Source organism: Tamandua tetradactyla, unplaced genomic scaffold (assembly GCF_023851605.1).
Source record: "Tamandua tetradactyla isolate mTamTet1 unplaced genomic scaffold, mTamTet1.pri scaffold_73_ctg1, whole genome shotgun sequence".
NCBI classification, from domain to species: Eukaryota; Metazoa; Chordata; class Mammalia; order Pilosa; family Myrmecophagidae; genus Tamandua; species Tamandua tetradactyla.
This window is the reverse complement of record NW_027518403.1, coordinates 1,065,751-1,089,307: the sequence shown is the minus strand read 5'-3', so window position 1 is coordinate 1,089,307 and position 23,557 is coordinate 1,065,751. Positions and strand designations below refer to the sequence as shown.

At 44.2% G+C, this 23,557-nt stretch overlaps 2 protein-coding genes and 1 long non-coding RNA gene across 6 annotated transcripts in view; 1 reads left to right on the top strand and 2 right to left on the bottom strand.

Moving 5' to 3' along the window:
* LOC143673281 (uncharacterized) overlaps positions 1-2,673 on the bottom strand; it is a 32,142-nt gene extending 29,469 nt beyond the window's left edge. The window contains exons 1-2 of one of the 4 annotated variants that reach the window (XR_013170297.1): positions 2,399-2,673; positions 1,992-2,100 (exon numbers count right to left, since the gene is read on the bottom strand). This is a non-coding gene — a long non-coding RNA (uncharacterized LOC143673281). The remainder of the gene's footprint in view (positions 1-1,991; positions 2,101-2,398) is intronic. The other 3 variants (XR_013170299.1, XR_013170298.1, XR_013170296.1) reach the window with 3 other exon arrangements.
* Positions 1-11,059, top strand: part of LOC143673280 (GREB1-like protein) — a 79,459-nt gene extending 68,400 nt beyond the window's left edge. Inside the window, exons 5-7 of the mRNA XM_077147601.1 lie at positions 275-392; positions 1,323-1,423; positions 9,626-11,059. Of these exons, the coding sequence (XP_077003716.1) occupies positions 275-366 (92 nt within the window). The 3' untranslated portion in view covers positions 367-392; positions 1,323-1,423; positions 9,626-11,059. The remainder of the gene's footprint in view (positions 1-274; positions 393-1,322; positions 1,424-9,625) is intronic.
* A 4,690-nt stretch (positions 11,060-15,749) lies between these two features.
* On the bottom strand, positions 15,750-23,056 carry LOC143673266 (kelch-like protein 35). The gene is given in 7 exon segments (XM_077147565.1): positions 15,750-16,078; positions 16,945-17,133; positions 18,560-18,748; positions 19,357-19,475; positions 21,267-21,451; positions 22,144-22,570; positions 22,573-23,056. Coding segments are annotated over 7 exon segments (1,758 nt in total). The 5' UTR covers positions 23,033-23,056; the 3' UTR covers positions 15,750-15,889.
* Between the last annotated feature and the right edge of the window lie 501 nt (positions 23,057-23,557).

Sequence of the window (23,557 nt, the reverse complement as noted above, 5' to 3'; positions counted from 1 at the left end):
TTTTAGGAAACTATAAATTACTAAAATTAACTTGAAAACATTAAAATCTTTAGCTTTTTTTTGTAATTCAGCCATAATTTCTCATAAATGTAATTGAAATACTATAAGAAGTTACTTCATCTGAAAATAGATGCTGGCAAAATAACAGTGAAAAATCTTACTGTTTTCAAACCACATTTTCTGACCACATTGCAGCATGGGATGTGTTGTCTGACAATGGAGTGACATGAGTAAGATGGCTGAATAAAAAGTCCAAACCCCTGTCTCCCAACAGGAACACTCAAAGATAGGCAGAGACTGGCCAAAGTAACCAACTGTGAACTCTGGGAAATAGTCAAAGATTTACAGCAACCAAAGAAATGCTGAATCAAGAAAAAGGCAACCTTAAAATGGTAGGAAAACCTCATAGCCCTTTATGAGCTCTTCCCTCACCCATTCCCCATGTGGTGCAGAGGCAGCTTTTGCTCCCTGTGTGGGTTCCTGGTCCTAGGCCTGGAGAGAATAAGGACCACCTTCCAACCTGCCTGGTGGCAGCCTGAAGAATATGTATAATGTTCTGTCTCTGTCTCTCCTGTTCCTGAACACACTCTGGACCCAGAATGCAGGCATGTCTGCAAAACACCTTAAGGGAGCAAACAGCTGCCTTTATTCTCCCAGTCCTCTGAAATTCCCCATGGGGAAACCCAGGAATGAGTGTGTGATTCTCCCAGGTCCCACCTCACATCTAAAGCCCTGCTGGTTTATATTTCCAGAGGAGGGGAGTTTTGCCTACAAGAATCCTCATCTCAGTGTACAGACCAAGCAAACTCCCCAGGCAGGACATGCCTGGTTTCTTCAGTTCACCTAGCTATGCTTCTTCCTTCACTTAAATGTTAATCAACTGTTCTTTACTTTCACAGCCTTTCGATAGGTTTGATTTTGTAATGTATCAGTTTTTCTATTTAACTGTATGCCTTTGCTTGCCATATGCTGCCTGTAAGTAGAAATTCCATTCACTTTGTCATGATTAAATGCTAACCTTTCCTCCTCAGCTCAGCACAACTGCCATTTTCCTTCTGGATTCTATGCCCCCACCTCTATAACTGGAAAGGGCCTCAGAAGAGTGAGAAGGTTTTGCTCACTACACTGTGATTCCTTTGCCTCAGGGATATAGCAGCTCAAATCCTCTTTGGGTTGGTTGCTTTCCAATGCTTTCCCTCTCCTTTTTATATACTTTTTCAACTTTTGTCATCATTTTGAGTTGTAGAGCATGATCAATAGCAACTGCTACCACATCCAAAGTGGGAATGAATTTAACCATATTTTTTTCATCTTCCTTTCAGAAGTACATATAAGAATGCCCCTGAGGCAACCCCCAGGAGTAGAAGGAAAGGTATGACCCAGAAGTTGCTAATACCACAAAAGAAACAACATAGCACAGAAGGTAAATGAATGATATTTTTTTCATGCAGTGGTGAAAATACCAATTAGAAGATACAACCATTTCCAGTGTTGTCACACTTTGAGAAATATGAATAATATACTTAAGAAAGAAGTAAGTATGCATGGGATGGATTCACATACTTGAACAAAGATCTTGTTCAGAACTTCCAAGTGTAAGTGTAATGTCTGGGACTCTGAGCAAAAAACAGGCCCTTACCTTTTCATAAAACAGGTTCAGAGAGATAATTCATGGACCATATAAATCCTCAATTTAAAATATACAATTCAACATCCTTAACAATATGTACAGCTCTTTTCTTTTTAAAACTATAAAGTTTTTATTTTCATATTTCAAATATTTCAACCTTTCCTGCATGTGGAGCAGGCAGGACCTGGAAGACACAGACATTTGCCTGCACACATTGGGCCAGAGTCAATCCATGCTGGTTAAGAAACCAGAGCTGAGGTCCTGTGTATGCAGGAGGAAGGAGACCCCTCTCAAATCTCCCAAGAAAAACCTGATTTAAATCACAATGTGAAACGCAGTCCAATAAAAAGGAAAAAATCACCTATGTTCATTGATGACTTATGCTTGAGAATATATGACCTGGAGACCCCAGCAGGATAAACCAGAAGAGTCACCAGGATAATCCAATATTCTGGCCCGCTGGGGAGGTGCTGCCAAGAGAAGATGGGAGAATCGGAGGCGGGGTCTGTGGTTGGCGTCCTGGGAATGGGGATGAAGCGAGGGTGTGGCCAGGGGCAGAATTTAGGTGTATGTAATTGAGGGGCAAGGATGAGAGGATTTCTTGTAGGAGAAAGGGACAGGGGTCATTGGTAAGCAATTTAGGCCAGAGAAGAAGGACAGGGCCCAGCTTGGAGAGAGGATGGGGTTCACCTCAGTAGGTAAGGGGGTCAGTAAGTCAACAGGTAAGCAGATTGGGAGGATACATGAAGCAAGGTAATCTGGACTCACCAGAGAAACTGGAGGTCTTGGATAGGGGGCCCGTTTTACTCTAAGGTTTCTCCTGTTTGGCAGCTCCTTTAGCAACCTAGACGCTTTATGTCACCTCCTTCAACCAATCCCCTGTCTTTGCTCCTTGCGCGTCACAGTGGACACCCTCTCGACCCCATTCTAAGGATGCCCCTCCCCCCACCGGATCCACCACTGTGTGCCATTCCCAAAGATAGCTTCTCTTTGGAAACTTCCCGAGCTTTCTTACTTCTGAACCTTCCCAACAGACCTCTCCCTCCCTCCCCCTTTCTCTTTGCCTCCCTCCTTTTGTGATATCACAGTTTTCAATGGTTAATCTTAGCTGCAAACCTTATAAAGGAAATACTTGCACGTCTGCAAGCAGTCACTAACTGCATGGGCAGAGTGGAGAATTATCAAACTCCTCTCCCAGAAATTGATAGAAACAGTCAAAAAATCAGAAATAAATAGCAGATAGGAACACCAAAACATCTAAATCTCACAGAGAAATATCTATATATAAGTACATTTTATATCTACACATAAATGTATACATATATAGAGAGCGAGATTATTATATATAACTGTGGGAGAAATATTATTTCTAAGTACATATGTCATTTTTACAAAAATTAATCCATCTTGGCCAACATTATTCTCATTATATCTCAGGGGAATTAAATTGAATGCTTGTTCTCTGAATATAAGGTAGTTGTGCTAGGAATCAATGATAAAAACTAAAAATATTAAATACATTTGGAAATTGAGAAGTACCCTTCTAAATAAAACATGAGTCACAGTAGAAATTTCAAAGATAGAAGGAGTAAAATTTATCTCAATAGAAATAACGCTGACAATGAGGACTCAGATATTGTCTCTTTCTTGTCTGATGATTTTACTTCACTTTGGGAAAGAGTTTTCATCTTAAAATCATTATTAACTTAAATGCTAAAAAATTGTGACTATGTCACTGATCTCACTACCCATTAACATGGGACTTAAATTGAGGACGTGAATGGGAAAAGGAGATCTAGATTCCTGATCGTCCTCAGAAGTCCAAGAAACTTGGAGCCTACAGAGAAAATTTTTTTCTTTTCTTCTCAGAAATTTACACAATAGTATCCAGATTTCTTGGCAAAACCAGGAGTGACGGGGGCAAGTGTTGAACTAGTAGACAGTCCCAGGAACCAAGGTGAATAGACTAACCCCATTGCGATCATCCCTTTTGGGCCTTATCCTGACCTAAAGAACCTAAGTGCATTTATTTGCATAACTGCTCTCTTATTACATAACACATTCAGGACATAGTAATATAAAAATATTGTTTTACACCTCATCACATTTTAGAATTAGGTAAATATATTGTAAACAAGAAACTTTCTATCACTGCTAATATCTTATGTAAGCATCCATGCCTCCTCATATTTAGCTGTTATCCCTCTACATAAGAAGAGTCAGAGGCTAAGAAAGGTCAGAGGAACAGTACCCCACCCAGACCATAGGCCTGGGGAGCAGTGGAGTGGAAACACAAGACCTAGCTTATCTGCACGCGGGGCTGTACTCTCAGCCTTTCCAGGCATGCAGTCCATTGTTTCCACTGGACTGTTTCTTGAGGACCAGAAAGCTGAGTCCTCTCTCTCCCTGGACATGGCCCAGTGTGTGATAGCCGTGAAGATATTTGCCTTCATTCTGTATTAGCCATCCATATAAAAAAGTGAAGTTTATATTAGTCATCACTTGTTCATAGTGAAACCATACTGACTTGAAGCATCTGTGCTTTCTTTTCTAAATTTATGCATAAACAATTATTTTACTAATTCATCCTCAAATTTTGCTGGTATTTGCACAGTTAACTTTTCCTTACTTTTAGACTCATTGTGCCTTTCTTTAGGATTAGTTAATAGTATCATATGGGCACATCTTTTATTATTAATAATATATATATTATATATATATATACATACACATATAATATTTTTTAAAGAAATGCAGTCATTTTTGCCCCTCCCTGTGATAACCTCTAATCTACTATCTCTGAAAATTTATTTCAAGTTATGTCTTATCAGTGAAATCATACAATATTTGCCCTTCTTGTCTTGCTTATTTCATCAAGTACATTTTCAAGTTTTTACCCCATAATTTCTGTGCCTCATAACTTCATTATTTATTTGGAGAAATAAAGTTCCATTATATTTATGCATCATATTCTATTGACTCATTTACTTGGTGACAGACAAATGGGTTGTTTCCATCCTTTGGCTATTGAAAATACTACTTATATGATTTTGTTACAAGTACCTGTTTGAGACCTTGTTGTTTTTTTCCTTTTATTTTTGGGGGGACTATATCATTTATTTTTATGTAGAGGGGCAATTGAATAGGAATTTCTCCTGCAAAAATGCCTGTTCTTCCAGAAAAAAATCTCCATCATCACTCTGCAATGGAAACACATTGAATCCTAAATACATTCACCTCAGAGCCAGGTTAGAATATCTCTGTTTAATTTGCAAAGCTTCCCAAAGCAGATAACATAAAATGCATTGTTTCTTACAATGTGAATTTATTATCTTACCAGCTTGCAGTTTTGAGGCCATGAAAATGTCCGAGTCAAGTCATCATCAAGGTGATGCTTTCCTCCTATACACCAGTTACTAGAACTCCTGGATTCCTCTGTCACATGGCAAGTCACAGGGCCACATCTGTTGGCCCCTCCCTGCTATACTTTCATTTTGCTGCCTTAAGCTTCTTACTTCCTGGCTTTCCCTCTCTTTGCCTGAATTTCATTCCCTTATAAAGGACTCCAGTAAGGGGATTAAGACCCATAGTAACTGGTCAATGAGAGGGAGGGGCAAGGGGCGTGAGATGTGTGAGTTTATTCTTCTTATTTCTTTTTCTGGAGTGATGCAAATATTCTAACAATGTTCATGGTGATGAATACACAACTATGTGATGATGCTATGAGCCATTGATTGTACATCATATATGGACTATATGCATGAGAAGATATGTCAATAAAAATATTTTTAAAATAATTTAAAAATTGGTATCATGAGAAAAAACACCCACACTGAAAAAGGTGGATCAAAATTTCACTTAAGTAGTTTCACCAAAATATCTTACTTACAGGAAAGGTTTAGTTTTAAAAGCACAACTTTCTGGGTTACACACAGTTGCAAACCACCAAACACTCTATTCTTTTTGAAGATGGGTTTGTTTCAGTTAATTTTTATGCATCATTCCAGATGCTTATCTTCTCCTCTTTTTTCATGTACCATTGAAACAACCAACTCTGAGAGGCTAAGATGCACTTTATGTGACTGTAACCTATCCACTAGCCCACATTTTTCCTCTCCCACCAATATATGGATTTCTATGCTGATACTGAGATGTGAGAGGACCCATGATCACGGGCCATACATTCACATCCTGGTAACTCTTTTTGTGAATGTGTGTGTAAATTGGCAGTGTTTGTGTATATGTGTAGAGAGTGTGGATATTGTGAGATGTATGCAAGTTCTCAGTATAGTGTTAAGTTGTGTGTGTATATGATTTTACTGCTTGTGTCTTATGAAAATGTATATGGTCATTTCAGGATCCATGTGAGTTTTATTGATGTTTGATATGGTTAGATAGTATATAGAGGCGTGGTACTTGGTAAAATGTCCAGTGACTCTATATGTGTTGTTATTTGTGTGTTGTCAGAAGCTATATATCCATTTGGAATATCTGTGTGCTGTGAGCATTTGCATGTGGAGAGAAGGTACATGAGTGTATGAGTGTGTGTGATTAGAATATGTTTAGAGGGTGGTTTTGGGGAGCAGCCCCTGATTCTTGAGAATATGTAGACAAGGATTTAGGTTCTGTAGTGGTAAGCAGTAGGAAAACCTTCAGGCATCATTCATTATTGGCCTCTATGGGCTATAAGTAAGGGTGTTGTACAAGGTATTCATAGGAGTTCTAGATGATGGGAAATGATCTGGGTGAAGATGCCAGAGATCAACTGTGATGAAGCACCCTGTGCAGCATTAATGAGCCTAGACATTATCCTGCAGACAGTGGATCATCCATAATAAGCTGTAATCCAGGAGTGACATAGGCAGAGAGAAGTTTTCAGAAGAGTCATGTATGCAGGGAAAATGAGATGAAGAGAATAGTTAGTAGAGAGTGGCAGGCGAGAATATTGGGGCAGGAGCTGAATTTATGGTAAAGGAATTTAGAGGATTAACCAGACTGGTTGGACATTTTATGAGTTGCACAATGAGCATGAATAAAACAATTGTCATTCAGTTAATCAAATTAGTATTGGTAACAGAGATTCATTGTTTAAAAGTTACTGAATTGGGAAATATTTGTCTAAAGATAAGCAGAAATTTAGTGCATACCTCAGTAAACTTTGACTAAAGTAAAATGTGATCTCATTGAGAAAAGAATCAGGAAAATTTTGAATCATCTGACTTCACTATTACTAGCACAGTAGTGGACTGGGTTATGAAATGACTTAGTTTTAGTTGCTCAGCAAGAGAGGTCTTTTCAAAGGTGGCTATATATATATATATATATATACAGAAGAATGAAGAATAAGAACAGTCACAAATAACAAGAACAGAAAGCACATTTTCTGAGAAACCAGCTACTGTTGTCAATTATTAACTTGACCGAGGGTGACGCTGGCACTGGGTTGGCGCCAGCCGGGGCCTGCAGTCGGGAGCCGGACAGCAGTTTGCGGAGGGCCCCTCGCCACGATCCAGCCAGTTTATTGCAGAAGAAACTAGAAATCACATGATATTTATGCAGAAATTAGCAAGGTCACTATTTTTTTCAAACTACTTCTATTATTGATAACACACAAATCTTAATGAGATTTTGCCCTTTGGGGCTCAGGTACTTCTAATTCATCTTGGAGATGCCGGCTGTGGCCGTCGGCCTCCAGTTCCTAAATGGGCTCAGTGTGCATGCTCGCTGTTGAGCTGCAAAGCTAAGCAGGGTCTGGCAGGGTTCCGGCTCGGGTGGGAGACCGTCTGCCGATCGCATCTCCTTTCAGGTTGCTTGGTTCGGTGGATGGTGATGGACAGTTCATTACCTGTACAGCCTGAGTGAGGAATGGAATGATTGCAGACTGCCCACCCATGTGCTAAGGGTGCCAGTTCAGGGAAAGCAGGGACTCTGGGATAAATCTCTACCTGTCAACTGCACTCCCTCGTAAGATTTTGGAAAATTATTTCAGTCATAAACATTGACACCAGTGCATTCCACCCAGGTTGATAATCAACGGATAATCAATGGCTGGCAGTCTCATCGCACATCTGTGGATTTAGGACGGAGATGATTTTGTAGAAGATGAGAAAATCTCCCAGGAAGAAAAGACTTCACACAAGCCATACCCTCCCTCCCTCCTTCTCATTCACCACTGGCATACACAAATGCACAACCTGCTTTATACCCTTCCTGCTCTCTGTTATGTATTGATTCTCTCTCCACACCGTTTTCATACCCTGGAGGAAAGATGCAGCAGAGAAAAAAAAATGCAGAAATAAAGAACCCCCAAAAAACGGATTTCCCAAGAGCACAGTCCCATTGTATAGGCTGAATCTTCCGATGATCACCGTCGAGAGTCCAGGCTTGGGGAACAGGGCTCAGCAGTTTCAGGTAATACCCTGCAGCCATTCCACTCCCCTGTGAATGAAAATTGGATGTCCCCAGAATGCTTCTGCATCACCAGCAGGATAACATCAGGATTCCTTGAAACCTCTTGGCCACGGAATCCTTCTCTTGTCTCATTTCTCTCTTCCCCTTTGGGTCAAGCAGGCTTTCTCATTCCCTTGATGCTGGGTACTGGCTGGGCCTGTGAGTTCTGTCCCATGTTTCCAGGGCGATGTGCAACCCTTGGGGGCCGGTCCTCCATGGCAGAAGGGGAGCAGTGAGTTCACCTGCTGAGTCGGCCCAGAGAGGGGAGGCCCCTGGGTGCCACCAAAGACAAAGACGATGACTGGCAGAGTTCACTGGAGAGGCTGGAGGGAAGTGCCTGAGAATGTAGAGCTGTGTTCCAGTGGCCATGCTTCAGGAAGATGATTGTATGATGATAGAGTTTTCACGATGTGACTGTGTGATTGTGACCACCTTGTGTCTGATGCCCCTTTTATCTACCTTGTCAACAAAGGAGTGGAAAATATGGAATAAAAGTAAATAATAGTTGGAACAAATGCAAAAATAAATTTAGTTTGAAATGCTAGTGATCAGTGAAAGCGAGGGGTAAGGGATATGGAAGGTATATTCTTTTTATTTTTCTCTCCTGTGTTCGTTTTATTTCTTTTTCTATTGTCCTTTTATTTCTTTCTCTGAATTAATGCAAATGTTCTAAGAAACAATGACTATGCAACTAAGTGATGATACTGTGAATTACTGATTATGTATGTTGATGTTTTAATTTGTTTCTTAATTTTTTAATTAACGAAGAAATTTTAGAAAAAAAATCATAGGGGGGAACAAATGACAAACTAAATTTAATTGGAAATGTCAGTGATCCCCGACAGGGAGCGGTCAGGGATACGGTACAGCAAAATGTTTTCCTGTTTTCATTTCATTTCATTTCCTGAGCAGAGGCAAACTGTTCATAGAAACGATCGTGATGATGAGTATGCAACTATGTGGTGACATGGTGAATTACTGATTGTATACATAAAGAAAAGAATGATCTAAAGTTCAGAACATTTGCATTTATTTGGTGTTTCTAGGTATGAAAAAAATAATACTGAAAAATTAAACAGGAAATGAAAACACACCAGGGCCTCATTTAACCTAGGATTCTGTTGGAAGTGGCATTGACTTTGGTCCTGCTATTTTTTTTTTTAACATGGGCAGGCACTGGGAATTGAACCCAGGTCCTCTGGCATCGCAGGCAAACATTCCCACCTGCTGAGCCACCGTGGCCTGCCCTGGTCCTACTATTTTTTTGAAGTGGTATTTTCCTTTATTGTCATCCCTTATTTGCCCCAATTTTTCAAGGACACATTTCTCTTTGCTACTATTTAGTTACTCCATCCTTCAGCTACCTTAAAAGACACTTGTCCAACACTTGGGGTTTTTTGTTTTATTTAGGTGTTTTGTGTGGGTTTTATTAATCTTAATGAACAAAGCTCTAACTGGGAATGTATACCAATTTGATAAACGAAGGAACCTGATGTTTAGGTGAAGTTGCCCTTTCTTACAGTGTTGTGCTTTATTTGGTTTCAGGCTTTCCTTGGCAGCTGGATCTGGATCCTGGATATTGCTTTATAAAGACCTTCAATAAAACTTTTTAAAAAGGCATATGGCCTGATTGGACTGTATGTCCATTGTTCAGACTGAGAGTCATTTTGGCCCATGGGAGCATTGGTGCTTAGGATCACCTGGCTAAGATGTTTCTGTGCTTTCCCAAAAACCCTCGTTTTGCAGAACTAACCAGAGAAATAATGGGTAGTTAATCTGGTGACAGTAAAGTCTGATTGCTCGCAGGGCAGCATCTTTATTAACTGATCTGTAGTTCAGGGTTATAGGATCAGAAACGGGTTATATTTATTGTAACTCCCCATTGCACCTCCCTGCTCCCCTGGTAACCTCTAATCAACTTTGTCTATGAATTTGCCTGTTAATAGATATTGCATATTAGTGGAGTTATAATTGTTCATTGTGTCTGGCTCATTTCACACATGAAGTCTTCAAGATTCCCTCTGTGTTGTACCAGGTACCAGAACTTTATTTTTTTTACAGCTGAATAATATTCCATTGTATGTATGTACCACGTTTTGTTTGAGCATTCATCTGTTGGTAGGCACTTAAGTTGTTTCCACTTTATGGGTATTGTGAGTCATACTATGAATATTGGTGTACATAGTAAGGTTTTCAGGGTGACTTTTCTTGGCAAATAAGGAAATATGTATTGTATGTAGAAAATAACAGTGGTCATTGTATTTGGGACAATACTATGTTCTAGGTGTTGTGTATTACGTATGTTCTCATGTAATCCTCAACATCTCTGAAGTGTAAAAGGAAATTGCTTGTGTCACTGAAGTATAAAAAAGCATTTCCTGAAGTATAAATTGTCTACAGATCATTTGTCATGACAATGTTTTGAAGTATTCTGTCAGTGTCTACATTTTACATAAGGGGTGTTTTTAGTTTACTCAGGTGAAACTAGTAAGGGACAAGCTGAAAATTCTGTGAAACTGATGGAGAAAACTAGATTCTGATTTATCACAAAGAAGAAACTTTCTAGTGACAGCTGTTATGTTTTGGAGGCTAAAACAAAGAAATGTGCACCCTGTGGCCTCGTTGTCCTGCTGGTGATGCATCTGGTTGGTGCAATTCCCTCCTTCCACAGAGACAACCTACTGGGTGTTCTGTTGGGTTAGACCACCCAATGGTTCTAGCCCAACAGAAGCTTAGGTATGGTGTTTGTACATCATATTTGTGATGTTTAGCACATGTTAAGGTCCATATGTTTGAAGTATGGAGCTAACTGGCAAAAGCATTTCTTTGTCTCCCTTTGTATTGATGTTATTTTAATCCTATCTTGTTTGTGTCAATATTGCAATTGAGACTTTGTTATTTTTCTTAAATTCCTCTTTAACTACTGGTGCAGCACTTACTGTGCTCCAGGGAGTTGGTCAGTATTTATTTGAACACAAAAACTACATTCTCCATTATCTCCCTAGACACTATAGTCTTGTGCATTTTTTTTCAAGATTTAAGTGGGGAGGGAGAATCTAAAATGCTTGTTGCTTGGCCAAATGGTTTTGTTCTTAGAGCCAGGCCTGGGCCACAGGGCACCTGCTTCCTTAAAGGCGTTTGAGTGGTTCCCTGGACATAAATGAGATGGAGGAAGGCCTCATTTATTCTGAGATACAATTTTCCTTCAAGACTTCCTGGCTCTTGGCTGAAGTTGACTATTGCCAGTGCCTGCAGGAACCGTATTCTAGCCTCACATAGGGCACCAGGCAAAGGCCCATACCCTGAGCAGCTTGTGGTCTGTGAGACTAGATGGAACTCCACCTGCAGTAGTGATTGTAGTCCTATCCTTGTGTTGTCTGAATCCCATCTATAGCCCTCTTGGAGAAAAGTACTAAACATGGGCTTCCAGAGCTCATCACTCCCCATTTGGGAATTTTGTACCTGCTGTTTCCTCTGCACCCCTGTGACTGATTCCAGTAAAATTCAGTTGAGGTTGGCCTTTGTGAATCCTTCCCTTATCTGCCTCTCTCTGTACTTCCCTTGGAAGAGGCTAAAAAGGAAAAAAGCTGAGGGCTAAGGAATTGTGCAAAAGCTCCAGAGCCAAATGTTTATACTAATACCTGAAAATCCTTTTCCCCAAATACTATAAACATTTTTATTGTGAAATATATATAAAAAAGCAGTAAACTTCAAAGTACATTGAAACAATTATAAAATAGATTTCAGAGTTTGGTATAGGTTTCAGTTCCACAATTTTAGGTTTTTCCTCTAACTGCTCCAAGACACTGGAGACTAAAAGAAATATCAATATAGTGATTCAGCAGTCATACTGAGATAAAATATTAAGATAAATTAATGCTTATAAATGGTAGAATTTTTAAAAATATTTTTATTGTCAAACCTTAACATACAAACATTGACATGCAAACATTCTATACATGGTATACAATCAGTGGCTCACAGTATTATCATATGGTTTTGTATTCATCACCATGATCATTTTTTGAACATTTTGTCTTCAGCAAAAAAAAATTAAAGAAAAAACACATATACTATAACCCTCTCATTGTGACCACTAGTATTTCAATCTACTGAATTTCTTTTAATCTTTGTTCTTACTATTTATTTTTTATCCATATTTTTTACTCATCTGTCCATACCCTACTTAGTTAGAAGGAGCACCAGACAGGGATTTCATAATCACAGTCACATTTGAAAGCTATTTCATTATACAATCATCTTCAAGAAATATGGCTACTGGAACACAGCTCTACAGTTTCAGGTACTCACCTCTAGCCACAAATACACCATAAACTAAAAGGGATATCTATATGATATGTAAGAATAACCTCCAGTATAACCTCTCGGCTCTGTTGAAATCTCTCAGCCACTGATACTTTATTTTGTCTCATTTCTCTTCCCCCTTTTGGTCAAGAAGGTTTTCTCAGTCCCTTGATGTCGAGTCCCAGCCCATCCCAGGATTTCTGTCCCACGTTGCCAGGGAGGTTTATACCCCTGGGAGTGAAGTCCACGTAGAGGGGAGAAGAGCAGTGATTTCCTTGCTGTGTTGGCTTAGGCCACACGTGAGCAGCAAAAGAGGTTCTCTGGGAGTGGCACTTAGGCCTCATTTTAAGTTTAGCCTATCCTTTGCAGGGATAAGTTTCATAGGGGCAAACCCCAAAATTGAGGGCTCGGCCTGTTGGTTGTTCCACTGCTTGTGAGTGTATCAGGAGTACTCCAAATGGGGAGGTGGAGGTTTTGAGTATTTCCCCCTTTCTCCCCATTCCCCCAAGTGGGCTTTGCAAATTCTTTTTTATTCACTGTTCAAATCACTCTGGAATCTATCGGAGCATCACACTAACCTGAACAAACCAACAAAATCTCATGCCCTATTCAAAGCTCCATGTACTTATGGTGTTCAATTAAACTGTCCATATATGTTAAATTAGGAAATGCACTAGTCAAAATATAACTTTTGCACCAAATAAACATTTCTTGCTTTAGTCTCAGAAAAGTTTTAAAATATGGATATGATTTATAAGATAGAATGAGTTTTATTCAATTTTTTTAAAAACAAATTTTCTCCTTGGTCTTTGGGAGAACATAAAGAATAAGTTATAAAATATCAACCCTTTCAAATAGAATTGCTCAGAAAAGAAGTTCTAAAACTAAATTTGTGTCCAGTGGATCCTGATACACCAAGAGTTAGTAAGTCTACATCCTCAGCTGGAGAAGATGGCAAAACTTAGGAGGCAACAGTGCTCAGGATTGTGCTCTGGCTTTCCACTCAGGAGATTGCTGGTGGTTAAAAGAGCAGTTGATTAGGAGCCAGGGAGACCCCCCACATATGGTCTCAGTCTTACTAGTAGTTTTAGATTAAAGCACGTAACACCTTTTGCTTGTTCCTGTGAGCTTCACTTGTCAGGGATATGCAACATGTCTCCCCTCATTGGATTAGAGATCCCTAAAGGCAGGGACAAAATTGTACCCATTAGGTTGGGGTTTCCTGTGATGGAGCAGATGGTATCTCCTACTTTTATACACTTCTGTGTTGCACCCAGCTTGTTTTCTTGCACTAGCATTCAGATTAGTAGACCTTGGGTGAGGCATGGGGAGAGGAGGTTTTGGAGCTCGATGGACCTGGGTTTGAACACTAGCCACGTGAACTTGGACAAGTCACTTCATAGCTGTTTCCTCATTTGGAAAGGGGGCAATACTACCTCTCTTACAGGTATTATCAGATAGAAATCCAGGAAGCTGTTTAGTGTATTCAGTAGGATACTTGTGCTGGACATTGGGAGACAGATGAAACACCTTTTCTGCCTCAAACGACATCTGATGGGTGTGTCAGGGAATACTAGAGACAAGACATAAAAGTCTTGACTATATATAGACAGGTGTAGAAGAGGAGCAGCAGAAAAGGAAGGGACATCACAGAGTGGTCAACTCTGGGAGGGGCGTCGGGGTGAAGAGAGGTGTAAGGTCTGCCCAGACAAAGGAGGAAATGAGACATGCACAAAGGAGCTTGATACATTGGTGAATGGTTAGCTGAGGGGATACAGTGGCAGTAGGATTGGTTTGCAGGAGATGAAGCTCTGCCTGGGACATAGGAAGTGCCTATGCTGGATGAGATGCCCATTTCTCAGGGAGAGCTTGTGCTGGTTTTGCCCCCATCTTTTCCAGTTGGGCTGTTACCTGGAAGGCAGCCTCTAGGCTTTGTCCTGGAAGTTACTTGTGGAGTGTGGGTAGACAGGCTCAGCGGGACCAGGCCTCCACCCCATCCTCCCCCTTCTGCTATTATCAATTGTGTCCAGATGGTCATGGGCTCCCTAATCTGGGCTAATCAGCAGATTGGATCTCTGTTGGGACTAGGGCCTTTGTGCTGGGCCTTGATGGCCAGCCCCAGCTGGAGACATCCCACAGACAAGGTCTGGGGCTTTAGAAATGGGGAAGCGTGTGGGGCTGGGCTCGTGCTCGAGGGAGATGGGAGGAACAGATGATAGGTCCTTTTGAAAAGACAGTCGGAATGCAAATGAGGGGGAGCCCTACATCTGGGTCCTAACCTCAGAGCCACAGCCACGGAACCTGAACTGCTGGGTTTCTGTTCTGGGCTCTCTTACTGCTTTCTGTTCTGAGTTCATCCCCCACTATTCAGCAGTTTTATGTTGCTCCCTCTGGGATCCCAGGCCAGAAGCGGGTGTTTATAATGGCATCAGGCTCATGGGCATTAGACACTTCACAGTTCCTGGTGCAGAGTAGGGGTGGTTGGGTTTCCTGAGACCTGGACTTGCTATGACCCTGATGATGTGGCTGCTCAGGGTTCCACAACTGTTCTTGTTCTGTTTGTTTCACCCTCTTTCACGAGTTGGAGAACCCCACCTCAGCCCTGGCTTCTAGCAGCAAGGCTTGTTTGAACCTGTTTTGCTGTCCCTTTATTTCCCATGGTTTTGTAGTTCTTTTGTTTCTGGTCTTTGGGCACATTTGCTTGTTTACTAGCATATGTCTTTGTCTTTCTAGTTCTCTGTGTTTCTTTGCTTATCTGTCATTACTTGGTGTTTGGATCAGAGATGGTGGTTTACAGAGCAATCCTCACTGGAAGTGCCTCATAGATTCTGAAGTTTTGTGAAATTGGAAGAGCCATAGACTCTTCCACTTATGAAATATGTGGCTTTGGACTATTCTTTTCATTTTTTAAGGCAGTTTCTTATCTATAAAACTGGGATATTAATAACTCACTAAAAAAAAGAAAAAAGCACCGATAATCTCAAATGTAAGGGTAGTTGATTACCAGTGGGAGGAGCATGGGACAGGGTGTGTTTGGGAATGGACACACAGGGATCTACAGGGCATTCGAAATGCTCTTAAGATAGGTGGTGGGAACATAGATATTTATTTTACTATTAAGCCATACTAAAACATGTATACACACACACGCACACACACACACATGCACACACACACACACACACACACATATGTTTATCTATGTAATTATTTTATGCATGAAATATTTTGGAATTTTTTTATATGCCCACAATATCCTTATAAAGATAAATGAGATGATGCTTGGAAATGCTCTTGAAGAGTAAAAGCAGGGAGCAGCTGTTGGGTATTGCTTCTCCAGACAAAGCAGACTTGAGCTGGAACACAACCCTTAAACAAGGATTTATTTGAACACAAAAAGGGGGCAATAAATACAGACTATTTACATGGCAGTGCCATGATGGGGGTAGAGAGGGGCACCTCAGTCCTCTTGCCATTTCTGCCTCCTGACTCAGGTCGTCCAAGTCACCTCCCCAGGCTCTGGACAATGGTGACGCAGCCATGAGAGCTGGTACAGCACTGCAAAGATTCCTGGGTCTCCAGCTGTCCACTGCTGGGGTCGAAGATGAAAACACTATCAGTGCTTTCCCCACAATCATCCCTCCCACCAAGGATGTGGACCTTCCCATCACACAAAGTCATGCCACAGCTCTCCTGGATGAACAACAGAAAGACAGTCAACTGTGAGGTCTAGCCTGGGACTCCCTGTCCCTAGTTGGCCATGGCCAGATAATAGAAACTTGACCCACAGAATATCCAATCTGGATTGCCAGGGAGGCAAGAAATTGGACAGATCTGAGGTCAAGGTCTGGCTTTAACCTCTTACTAAGTGAATGGCTTTAGAAAGTCACTTAGCCTCTCTGGGCCTCAGTTTCCCCATCTGAAAAATGAGAAGAATAATCCATAGCATTTCCTTGGCAGTTAATGGGGTTAAGCATGTAAAGCATTTTACATAGTGCCAGGTACACAGTAAACACTCTAGTAACAATAACAACCTCTACCATCTCAGGATCTCAGGCTCCTAGGATCACCAAAGGTTAGAATTGAAAGGACTGCCAATCCAACCACATTCCTAAATAGGCTTTTTGGAATTTCAGGAGAAGGGGATAGAAGGAGTGGAGGGCTGCCAAGGGGGCCTGGGCCTCCCCTCTCTGACATCACAAGGACAGGGGAACTCTGAGAGTTCCTTCCCCAACTCCCTACAGGGGGTTACCAGCGGGTAGCCTTTAGGGTGAGGAGAGATCACAGGGTCATTTAGCCCAAACCCCATACATAAAGCTACATTTGGAACTGAGGTTCTAGGCTCTGCCTTTGCATAGACCTTAGACCTGGGCCTTACCTCACCTATGAATGTGAACAAATGTGTTATCTGGTTGGCTATCATTGTGAGGACAGAACTAGAGAACTGTGTAAAAACACCCAGCATGGAGACAGTCACAAGGCTCACTGCCTCCAAGATTCAGGCACCCTAGGAGTGTGGGAACCAGTGCCAGGGATGGTACCAAGGAGCCTCTACTTACCACAGGGCTGGGGAGGACAGCTGACTCTCCCCAGACATCTGTGCCAGGTTTGTAGGTGAAGATTTTGTTCATAAGGCCCCCTACCACATAGATGGTATCCTCGAAGGAGACAGCCTCGAGACACCGCTGTGAAAAGGGTGCTGGTGACCGCAGGCTCCACCAGTCCTCCTTGGGGTCAAAGCACTGCACCTGAGGGGTGGGAGAACGGTGGTCAAGTCTCATCCCCCAACCTGCCCTGTGCCTACACCTCTATGGGGGGAATTCATTGAACACATTCGTTGATGTCTACAAGGCCTGAGCCAGCATCTGGGAGGGTAGAGGAGACTGACCCACCATTCCTGTCTGCCAGCACTCTCAGTCTAAGCCCACTTTCTGTCCCCAGCCCCTGGACTCCTTTGTTGAAAGCCTCTTTTCAAGGCCCAGCTCAATGCCACCGCCTCCTTAACACCTCCTCAGGTTCTCCATCTCCTTTCATGGAGAACAGTCTGCTTCATATAAGATTAATCATCTGAGCACCTTATGCCAAGCTTGGAGATGTGTGCATCTCAGGGGATGGAGGTACCGTCTGACCAGTGCTATAGAGGGTTCTCTGAGCAGGTCATGGAGACAGATTCCTGGCTTCATAGAATGTCAACCTTCCTCTCTTCCCGGTGCTCTGAGGTCATGACCAGCCTTCAGCTAGATTTCCCTACATTCCTATAACTGCCCACAGGCCTCCCAGCCGCAGATGTTCACACTGCCCTTCACAACCTCCAAGGGCTCCTACTGCACCTCAGCACGAGGCTGGCTCACCTTCACTCCCTGTTTCCTCAACTGTGTCCTTGGAGACCCTCAGAACACACAGCAAATCACGGCTGTGGGGGCCGCGTTAATGGGACAGGCCTCATACTACCTGCCAACACGGTTTGCTGAAGGAATAGACAGGGTTAAGGAGTAAGGAGAGGTAAGGACTCTGGGCAAGATTCAGATTCCAGGACCACAATGCTTTGAAGTGACAAGGGGCAGGAGGAAACTGCCATGACAAGGATTAATTTAAACATAGAAACTGAAATGGTGGTGTGAGGAGTTTCTCAATATGTGGAAAATGCTCATACTTAAATGTGAAGAATAAAAAGAACGCAAAGTTTTACTATCTGTAAGAACATAAATATATAAAACTAAAATGGAAAAGCAAAAGTTGATTCAGAAGATTGAAAGGCAATGGACCAAGTATTAATAGCAGTTATTCTTTAGGTGGTGAGATGATGGGTGGTTTTCCTTTCACTACTTTAAGTTTTCAATACTGAGTATATTGTGTTTTGAATGGAGGAAAACCATTTTAACTAATCCCACCCCTCCCCTCAGTTAATCTTTACAATCTGTGAAACCCATATGGCAGCAGCACAAACACTCTAGTCCAGCTGTGCTGCTGACTCACTGTGTGACCTTGGGGGTCCTCTCGGAATTCAATTCCACACCTGAAACATGGGGACGACAGGATTAAGGGAGAAAATGGACGAGAACACGACAGTACCCAAATCGGCACCTGGTCTACACTAGGCCCAGCCAGTTTCTGGCAACCTTCAGGGTCCTCTCCGCCCCCGGGGATTCCTGGCGTCCCGGGGCCTGCGCCCACCTTGTCGGTGTTGACACCGTCCTGGCCCGCACCCCTGATCCTGTAGAGCTGGCCCACGCCCAGCGCCACTGCGGTTGAGCTCACGGCCTCCGGGAGGGGCGCCGAGGCAGCCCAGGTGTTGGAGAAATGGTCATAGTGCTCCACACTGCGCAGGCGCTGCAGGCCATCGAAGCCTCCCACCGCATACAACTACGACTGAGCACTGTGGCGGGGTGCCTGCAGTCAAGGGCCGTTTGGGTCCAGGCTCCACAGCTGTGGGCTGTATCTGCACTCCAGTGAGGGCCCACACAGACCCGGGGGCCAACCCAGCGCTGCCACCTCCCATACGACCTCCACAAGTTACTGAACCTCCCTGAGCAGTTTCTTCTGGTGTAACCGGTCAGGAGATGGGTAATGAATGCAGATTAACCCTGTAAAATATCAGCATCAAGTCTAATAATAATAGCTAGTAATTTATTGTTTACCTCCTGACTTAATCGATTCTCTGAAATCAGGATGTAGCTTACAAAAATAATTAGCAAGGGGGATGGTGGGATTTTTTTTTAAGTGGCAGAGCCAAAATTCAGACTTCAGCTGTTGGGTCCCAGAGCCCACACCCTTGACCACTAGGCTGCACTATTACAGAAACTGCTGTTATTTCTATAATTAGCATTATGTGTCCTTGGGCAAGTTCCTTTCTTATTTGGGGCCTCTGATCCCTTCTTACAAAATAGGAGGTCTTAGAGGGCCTTCCCCTTGGATGTGCATATTTGCTTTGCACCTTGGGCCTCAGGGCAGCAGCCACAGTGCATCCCTACCTGCCCCTGCACAACTGCCATCTTGTGCCTCCACCTGCCCTTGTGCAGTGAGGCCACCTTGATCCAGGTGTTCAGATGGGAGCTAAACATCCACACGTCACGACCGCTGATATGGCCTCCTAGGAAGAGAAAAGCAGATGTTTTTGCCGAAGACCTTTTAGTGTTCCCAATCACGTGAAATGCTAGAAATATGGGCCCCCAAATCCAGAGGACTGGTTAAGACGGGACAGCAGGGAGTGCTTCCTCCTGGGGTGTTATGAAACTCTGGGGTGACTTACAGAGTGTGCTTTAAGTGAGTGGTGGGAAGGTCTGTATCAGGACAATGGGCAGGGACTCTTGAGGGGAGAGCCTGACAGATTGAAGGAGAAAGAGCTGATTTCCATGGGTGCGTTGTGGTTGTAGTCTCGCCAGACTCTCCACTCAAGGAAGCAAAAACATGGGTACCTAGAACTCTACCAAAGGAAAGTATGTGATAGGCATGCAAGACCAGCGTCAGAAATGTGAGGGGAGTGTGGAGAAGGAGGGGGAAAGCAGCGCCTCCTGCATTTGGATGGGTGGGGGAACCCATAAACCTACTTCCTTTTTGCCTTCACATTCATGATTTCATTTCTGTTTTCATCCCTCCATGAGGTGTTGGGATTATTATACCCAGTTTAGAGACAGGAAACTCAGAGGGAGATTAGAGACCAGAAATGATTTGCTGAGGTCACATGCCCTTTCATTGCCAGAAAGTAACAGAATCAGAGCTTCTGTCCCCCAAGCCCAGCATTGGTGCTGGTGAATAAAATAATCCACCCCATGGGCCAGGCGCTAGGGATGTCTGTATGCTGTGGACTCCTTCTCCCTGTGTCTGGCTGCTCTTTGGTTCCTGAACAAGGGACTCGCCTCTCAGAAGCAGCCTTCCCAGGAACAATCCCTGTCTACATCTCTCAGCCAGAAACCAAAATCTGTAGCCCCTGACTCTGTGTATTGTCAATGGCACCAAGCAGAGGCCTTGCATAGTCATTCAGAGACCACTGGTGACCTTGGGTAGGCTGTCCAATGGTAAGATGTAGCCTAGATTGTCTCTGGGGCCTCTCCAGCTCATCTCCCTGCTTCAACTGCACAAGCTTCACCATCTCTCCCAGATACACTCAGCCTGTGCTTCCAAGCCCCTGAGTGCCAGGAACCTTTCTGCATGTTTGTGACTACATGCTTTTGCCTCTGTTGTTCCCTGTGACTTCCCTTCAGGTATTATCTGACAAGTTACCCCTTCCATGAAGGTGGGCCAGATTCCTTGAGTGGGATTTAACTGATCCTTTCCTATGCTTCCAGGTCAGTTGGGGACTCTTGAGAGTTCACATCTTCCTGATGGTCAAATTGAGTCTCTCCACCTGACTCCCTAAATTAGGCAAAGACTATGTTTTATTTATCTGTCTCTGTCTCCCTGACCTGAAACTTTGGGAGTGCATAGTTTGTTGGCATCAAACAGATCTGCTTTCCTATCCTAGCTTTACCATTTTTGAGAAAGGGAGAAATTCTTAACCTCATTAAGCCTATTTTCTCATCTGTAGAAGAGGGACAAAAAATCCATACTTAATTAGGGTTGTAGGGGTTATTAGATGAGAGGATGAATGCAAGCCACTTAGCATAATATCCAGCATAAAGTGGGCTAGAGAAAATGAAGTGATTAAAGTTAATATGAATTGAAGCTGACATAGCTGAATAAAGGACGCAGCCACACCGGGGATTGTGTCTCAGAGATATCACTAGGGATAAAACACTTTAGCCAATAACTTTAAAAAACACCGTGTCAAGAAATTTACAGTTGTAATTCTGCCTTCCAGCTGGAGGAAAGAACAATGAGTGTGGAAAGAAGTGCGGTGGCGTGAACCAATGCCCCGGGGCTCCTGCTGCAGCCCCGCCCTCACCAGAGACGTAGACATCATTGCGGAGGGCACAAGCTGCAAATTCTGAGCGCGTGTAGCTGGGCAGACTGGGCAGCGGGGTCCAGCGTCGGCTTCCTGGGTGGTAGGCATTGGCGAAGGGCAGCTTCAGGAGTCCCTTGTGGTCGCAGCCGCCGATGACCACGATCACTTCAGCTAAGTTCATGAATCTGGAGTGGGGATAAGCCCAATGCCCGTTGATACATACCCAAGTTGTGGCCCCTTCCCACCTTTTCACTGACCACGCTGTAGGATTCTGCTGCCCTTCCGTGCCTTCTGCTTCTCTCTGGCTACTGATGGGAAGAGGGTGCCTAATCTTTTTCCTACTGACCTCTAAGTTACAGGAAAAGAATTTTTACAGAGCCCTTACTCCAACTTAGAAAAATTGTTTCTTTCATCCTTATGATAGTGCTAGTAGGTAGGGCTTATTCCTTTTTATTCCTTTTACACAAGGGGAAATTGAGGGTCATAGACTCTGGTTTGCCCAAAGTCATGCAGCCAGTAAGCGAGAGATCTGGGATTCAAGGTCTGTTTGACTCTAACCTGTTCTCCTCACTTTACTGATATCCAACGTGACTACTAATTCTGTTGCCCCCTCCTCCTATATCTATCTCTTAAATCCATCTATTTTCATTGAACCGAGCCACTTCCCCTTCCAGTGAAGTGCCCTTTCCTCTTACTGACTCCTCAGACTTCTGACCCCATCATTTCCAAACCTGTTGGCCACTGGTTTCCTATCTAATTCATTCACAAATCATTCAAGAGGCACAATTAGGTGACTGGATGAGGGATGATGAAGGAGTGAATGGGTAAAAAACGTGGGAATAACAGAAGGCAGGAGGCAAGCGGTAGCGGGATGTACCTCCGCGGCCGGGCCCGCAGCGCACCGGCCTCACGGCCCACTATGAAGCAGGCGCGGGCCTTGAACAGCAGCGGGCGGCACTCGCCACAGGCCTGCAGCAGCTCGTCAGCCTCCACCTTCTCCAGGAAATAGGCTGGCGCCAGCAGCGGCAAACACACAAGCTCCAGCAGCTGCCGCAGCTGCCCGCGGCGTGCCGGCGCGGCGTGGCGCACCCAGTGCATGGCCGCCTCGAACACCGCCTCCTCCCGCGCCACTCCCAGCGCCGGGTCGGCCAGCAGCGCTGCCACCTCGTCAGGCGGCAGCTCCAGGAAGTCGGGGTGCTGCGCCACCTCGGAGAAGGCCTGGCGCAGCACACGGCTGCAGCGCTCCGCCAGAGAGGCGAGCGAGGAAGCGGCCGCTCCGCGGCGCAACGCGAGGCTATTGGCGGGCGCAGGCGGCCCTCGAGGAAGCGCACGCAGGCCTCGCGCAGGCCCGCCACGCCCAGCCGCTCGGCCAGTGCCAGCACCGCGGCCGCCTCGTCCTCCGCGCGCAGCCGCACGCCCGCGCCGTACACGTCGTCGAGCACCACCGCCAGCGCTGCGGCCGCCGCCGCCCCCGCGGGCCCTGAGCCTGGTCCGGCGTCCGGCCTCTCCGGTGCCACGGGCACCATGGCTGGGCCGCGCTCCTGTCGCGCGGCCGCAAACAGACTGCGGAAGTAGGCGCTGCCGGCGCTGAGCGCGGCGCGGTGGCAGGAGAAGTCGCGGCCGCCGGCGCGCAGCACCACGTCGGTGAGAGCGCCGTTTCGCAGGTATGCATTGAGGGTCTGCAGGACGCGCTGTGCGTGGCACGTTCCCGCGCACGGTGCCTCGGAGTCTGGCTCCAACTCTTCGGGCTCGGGGTCCTCCAGCATCCTGCCGAATAGAGAGTTCAGATAGCGTTGGGAAATTCACCTCGCTGGGTGTGGCTCACAGCACATCCCGTTCTTTCGTTCCTTCTTTAACTTGTTTTCTCATTCTTGAATGCATGCACGTATACATGTGTGCTTTCATTCATTCATTCAACTAATCTTTCCATCCACCCGTCCACATGGCTACGTTGATCTAGCCCCTGCCTATTTCGTGTTAGCCCCTGCTTTGTGGACTGTATCGTTCTCTCGGTTGCGCACGTCGGCCATACAACCCTTTCCTTTCTTAAAACTTGCTAAGTTTTTCCTGTCGGTATCACGAGGCACAGATGGCGGCTCTCAAATACGGTAATTTGAGGAGAGTCTAATAATGGAATGATTTACAAAGATGTAGTTAATGTTTAGGGTCTCTGAAAGGGAATAGAGCAGTACCACGTGACTAGCAACAGCAGAGAGCCTTCACTGCTCCAGAGACTGAAGGGGCTAGGGCAGGGAGGTTACTAGGACCTGGACAAAATAACTATACAGGGA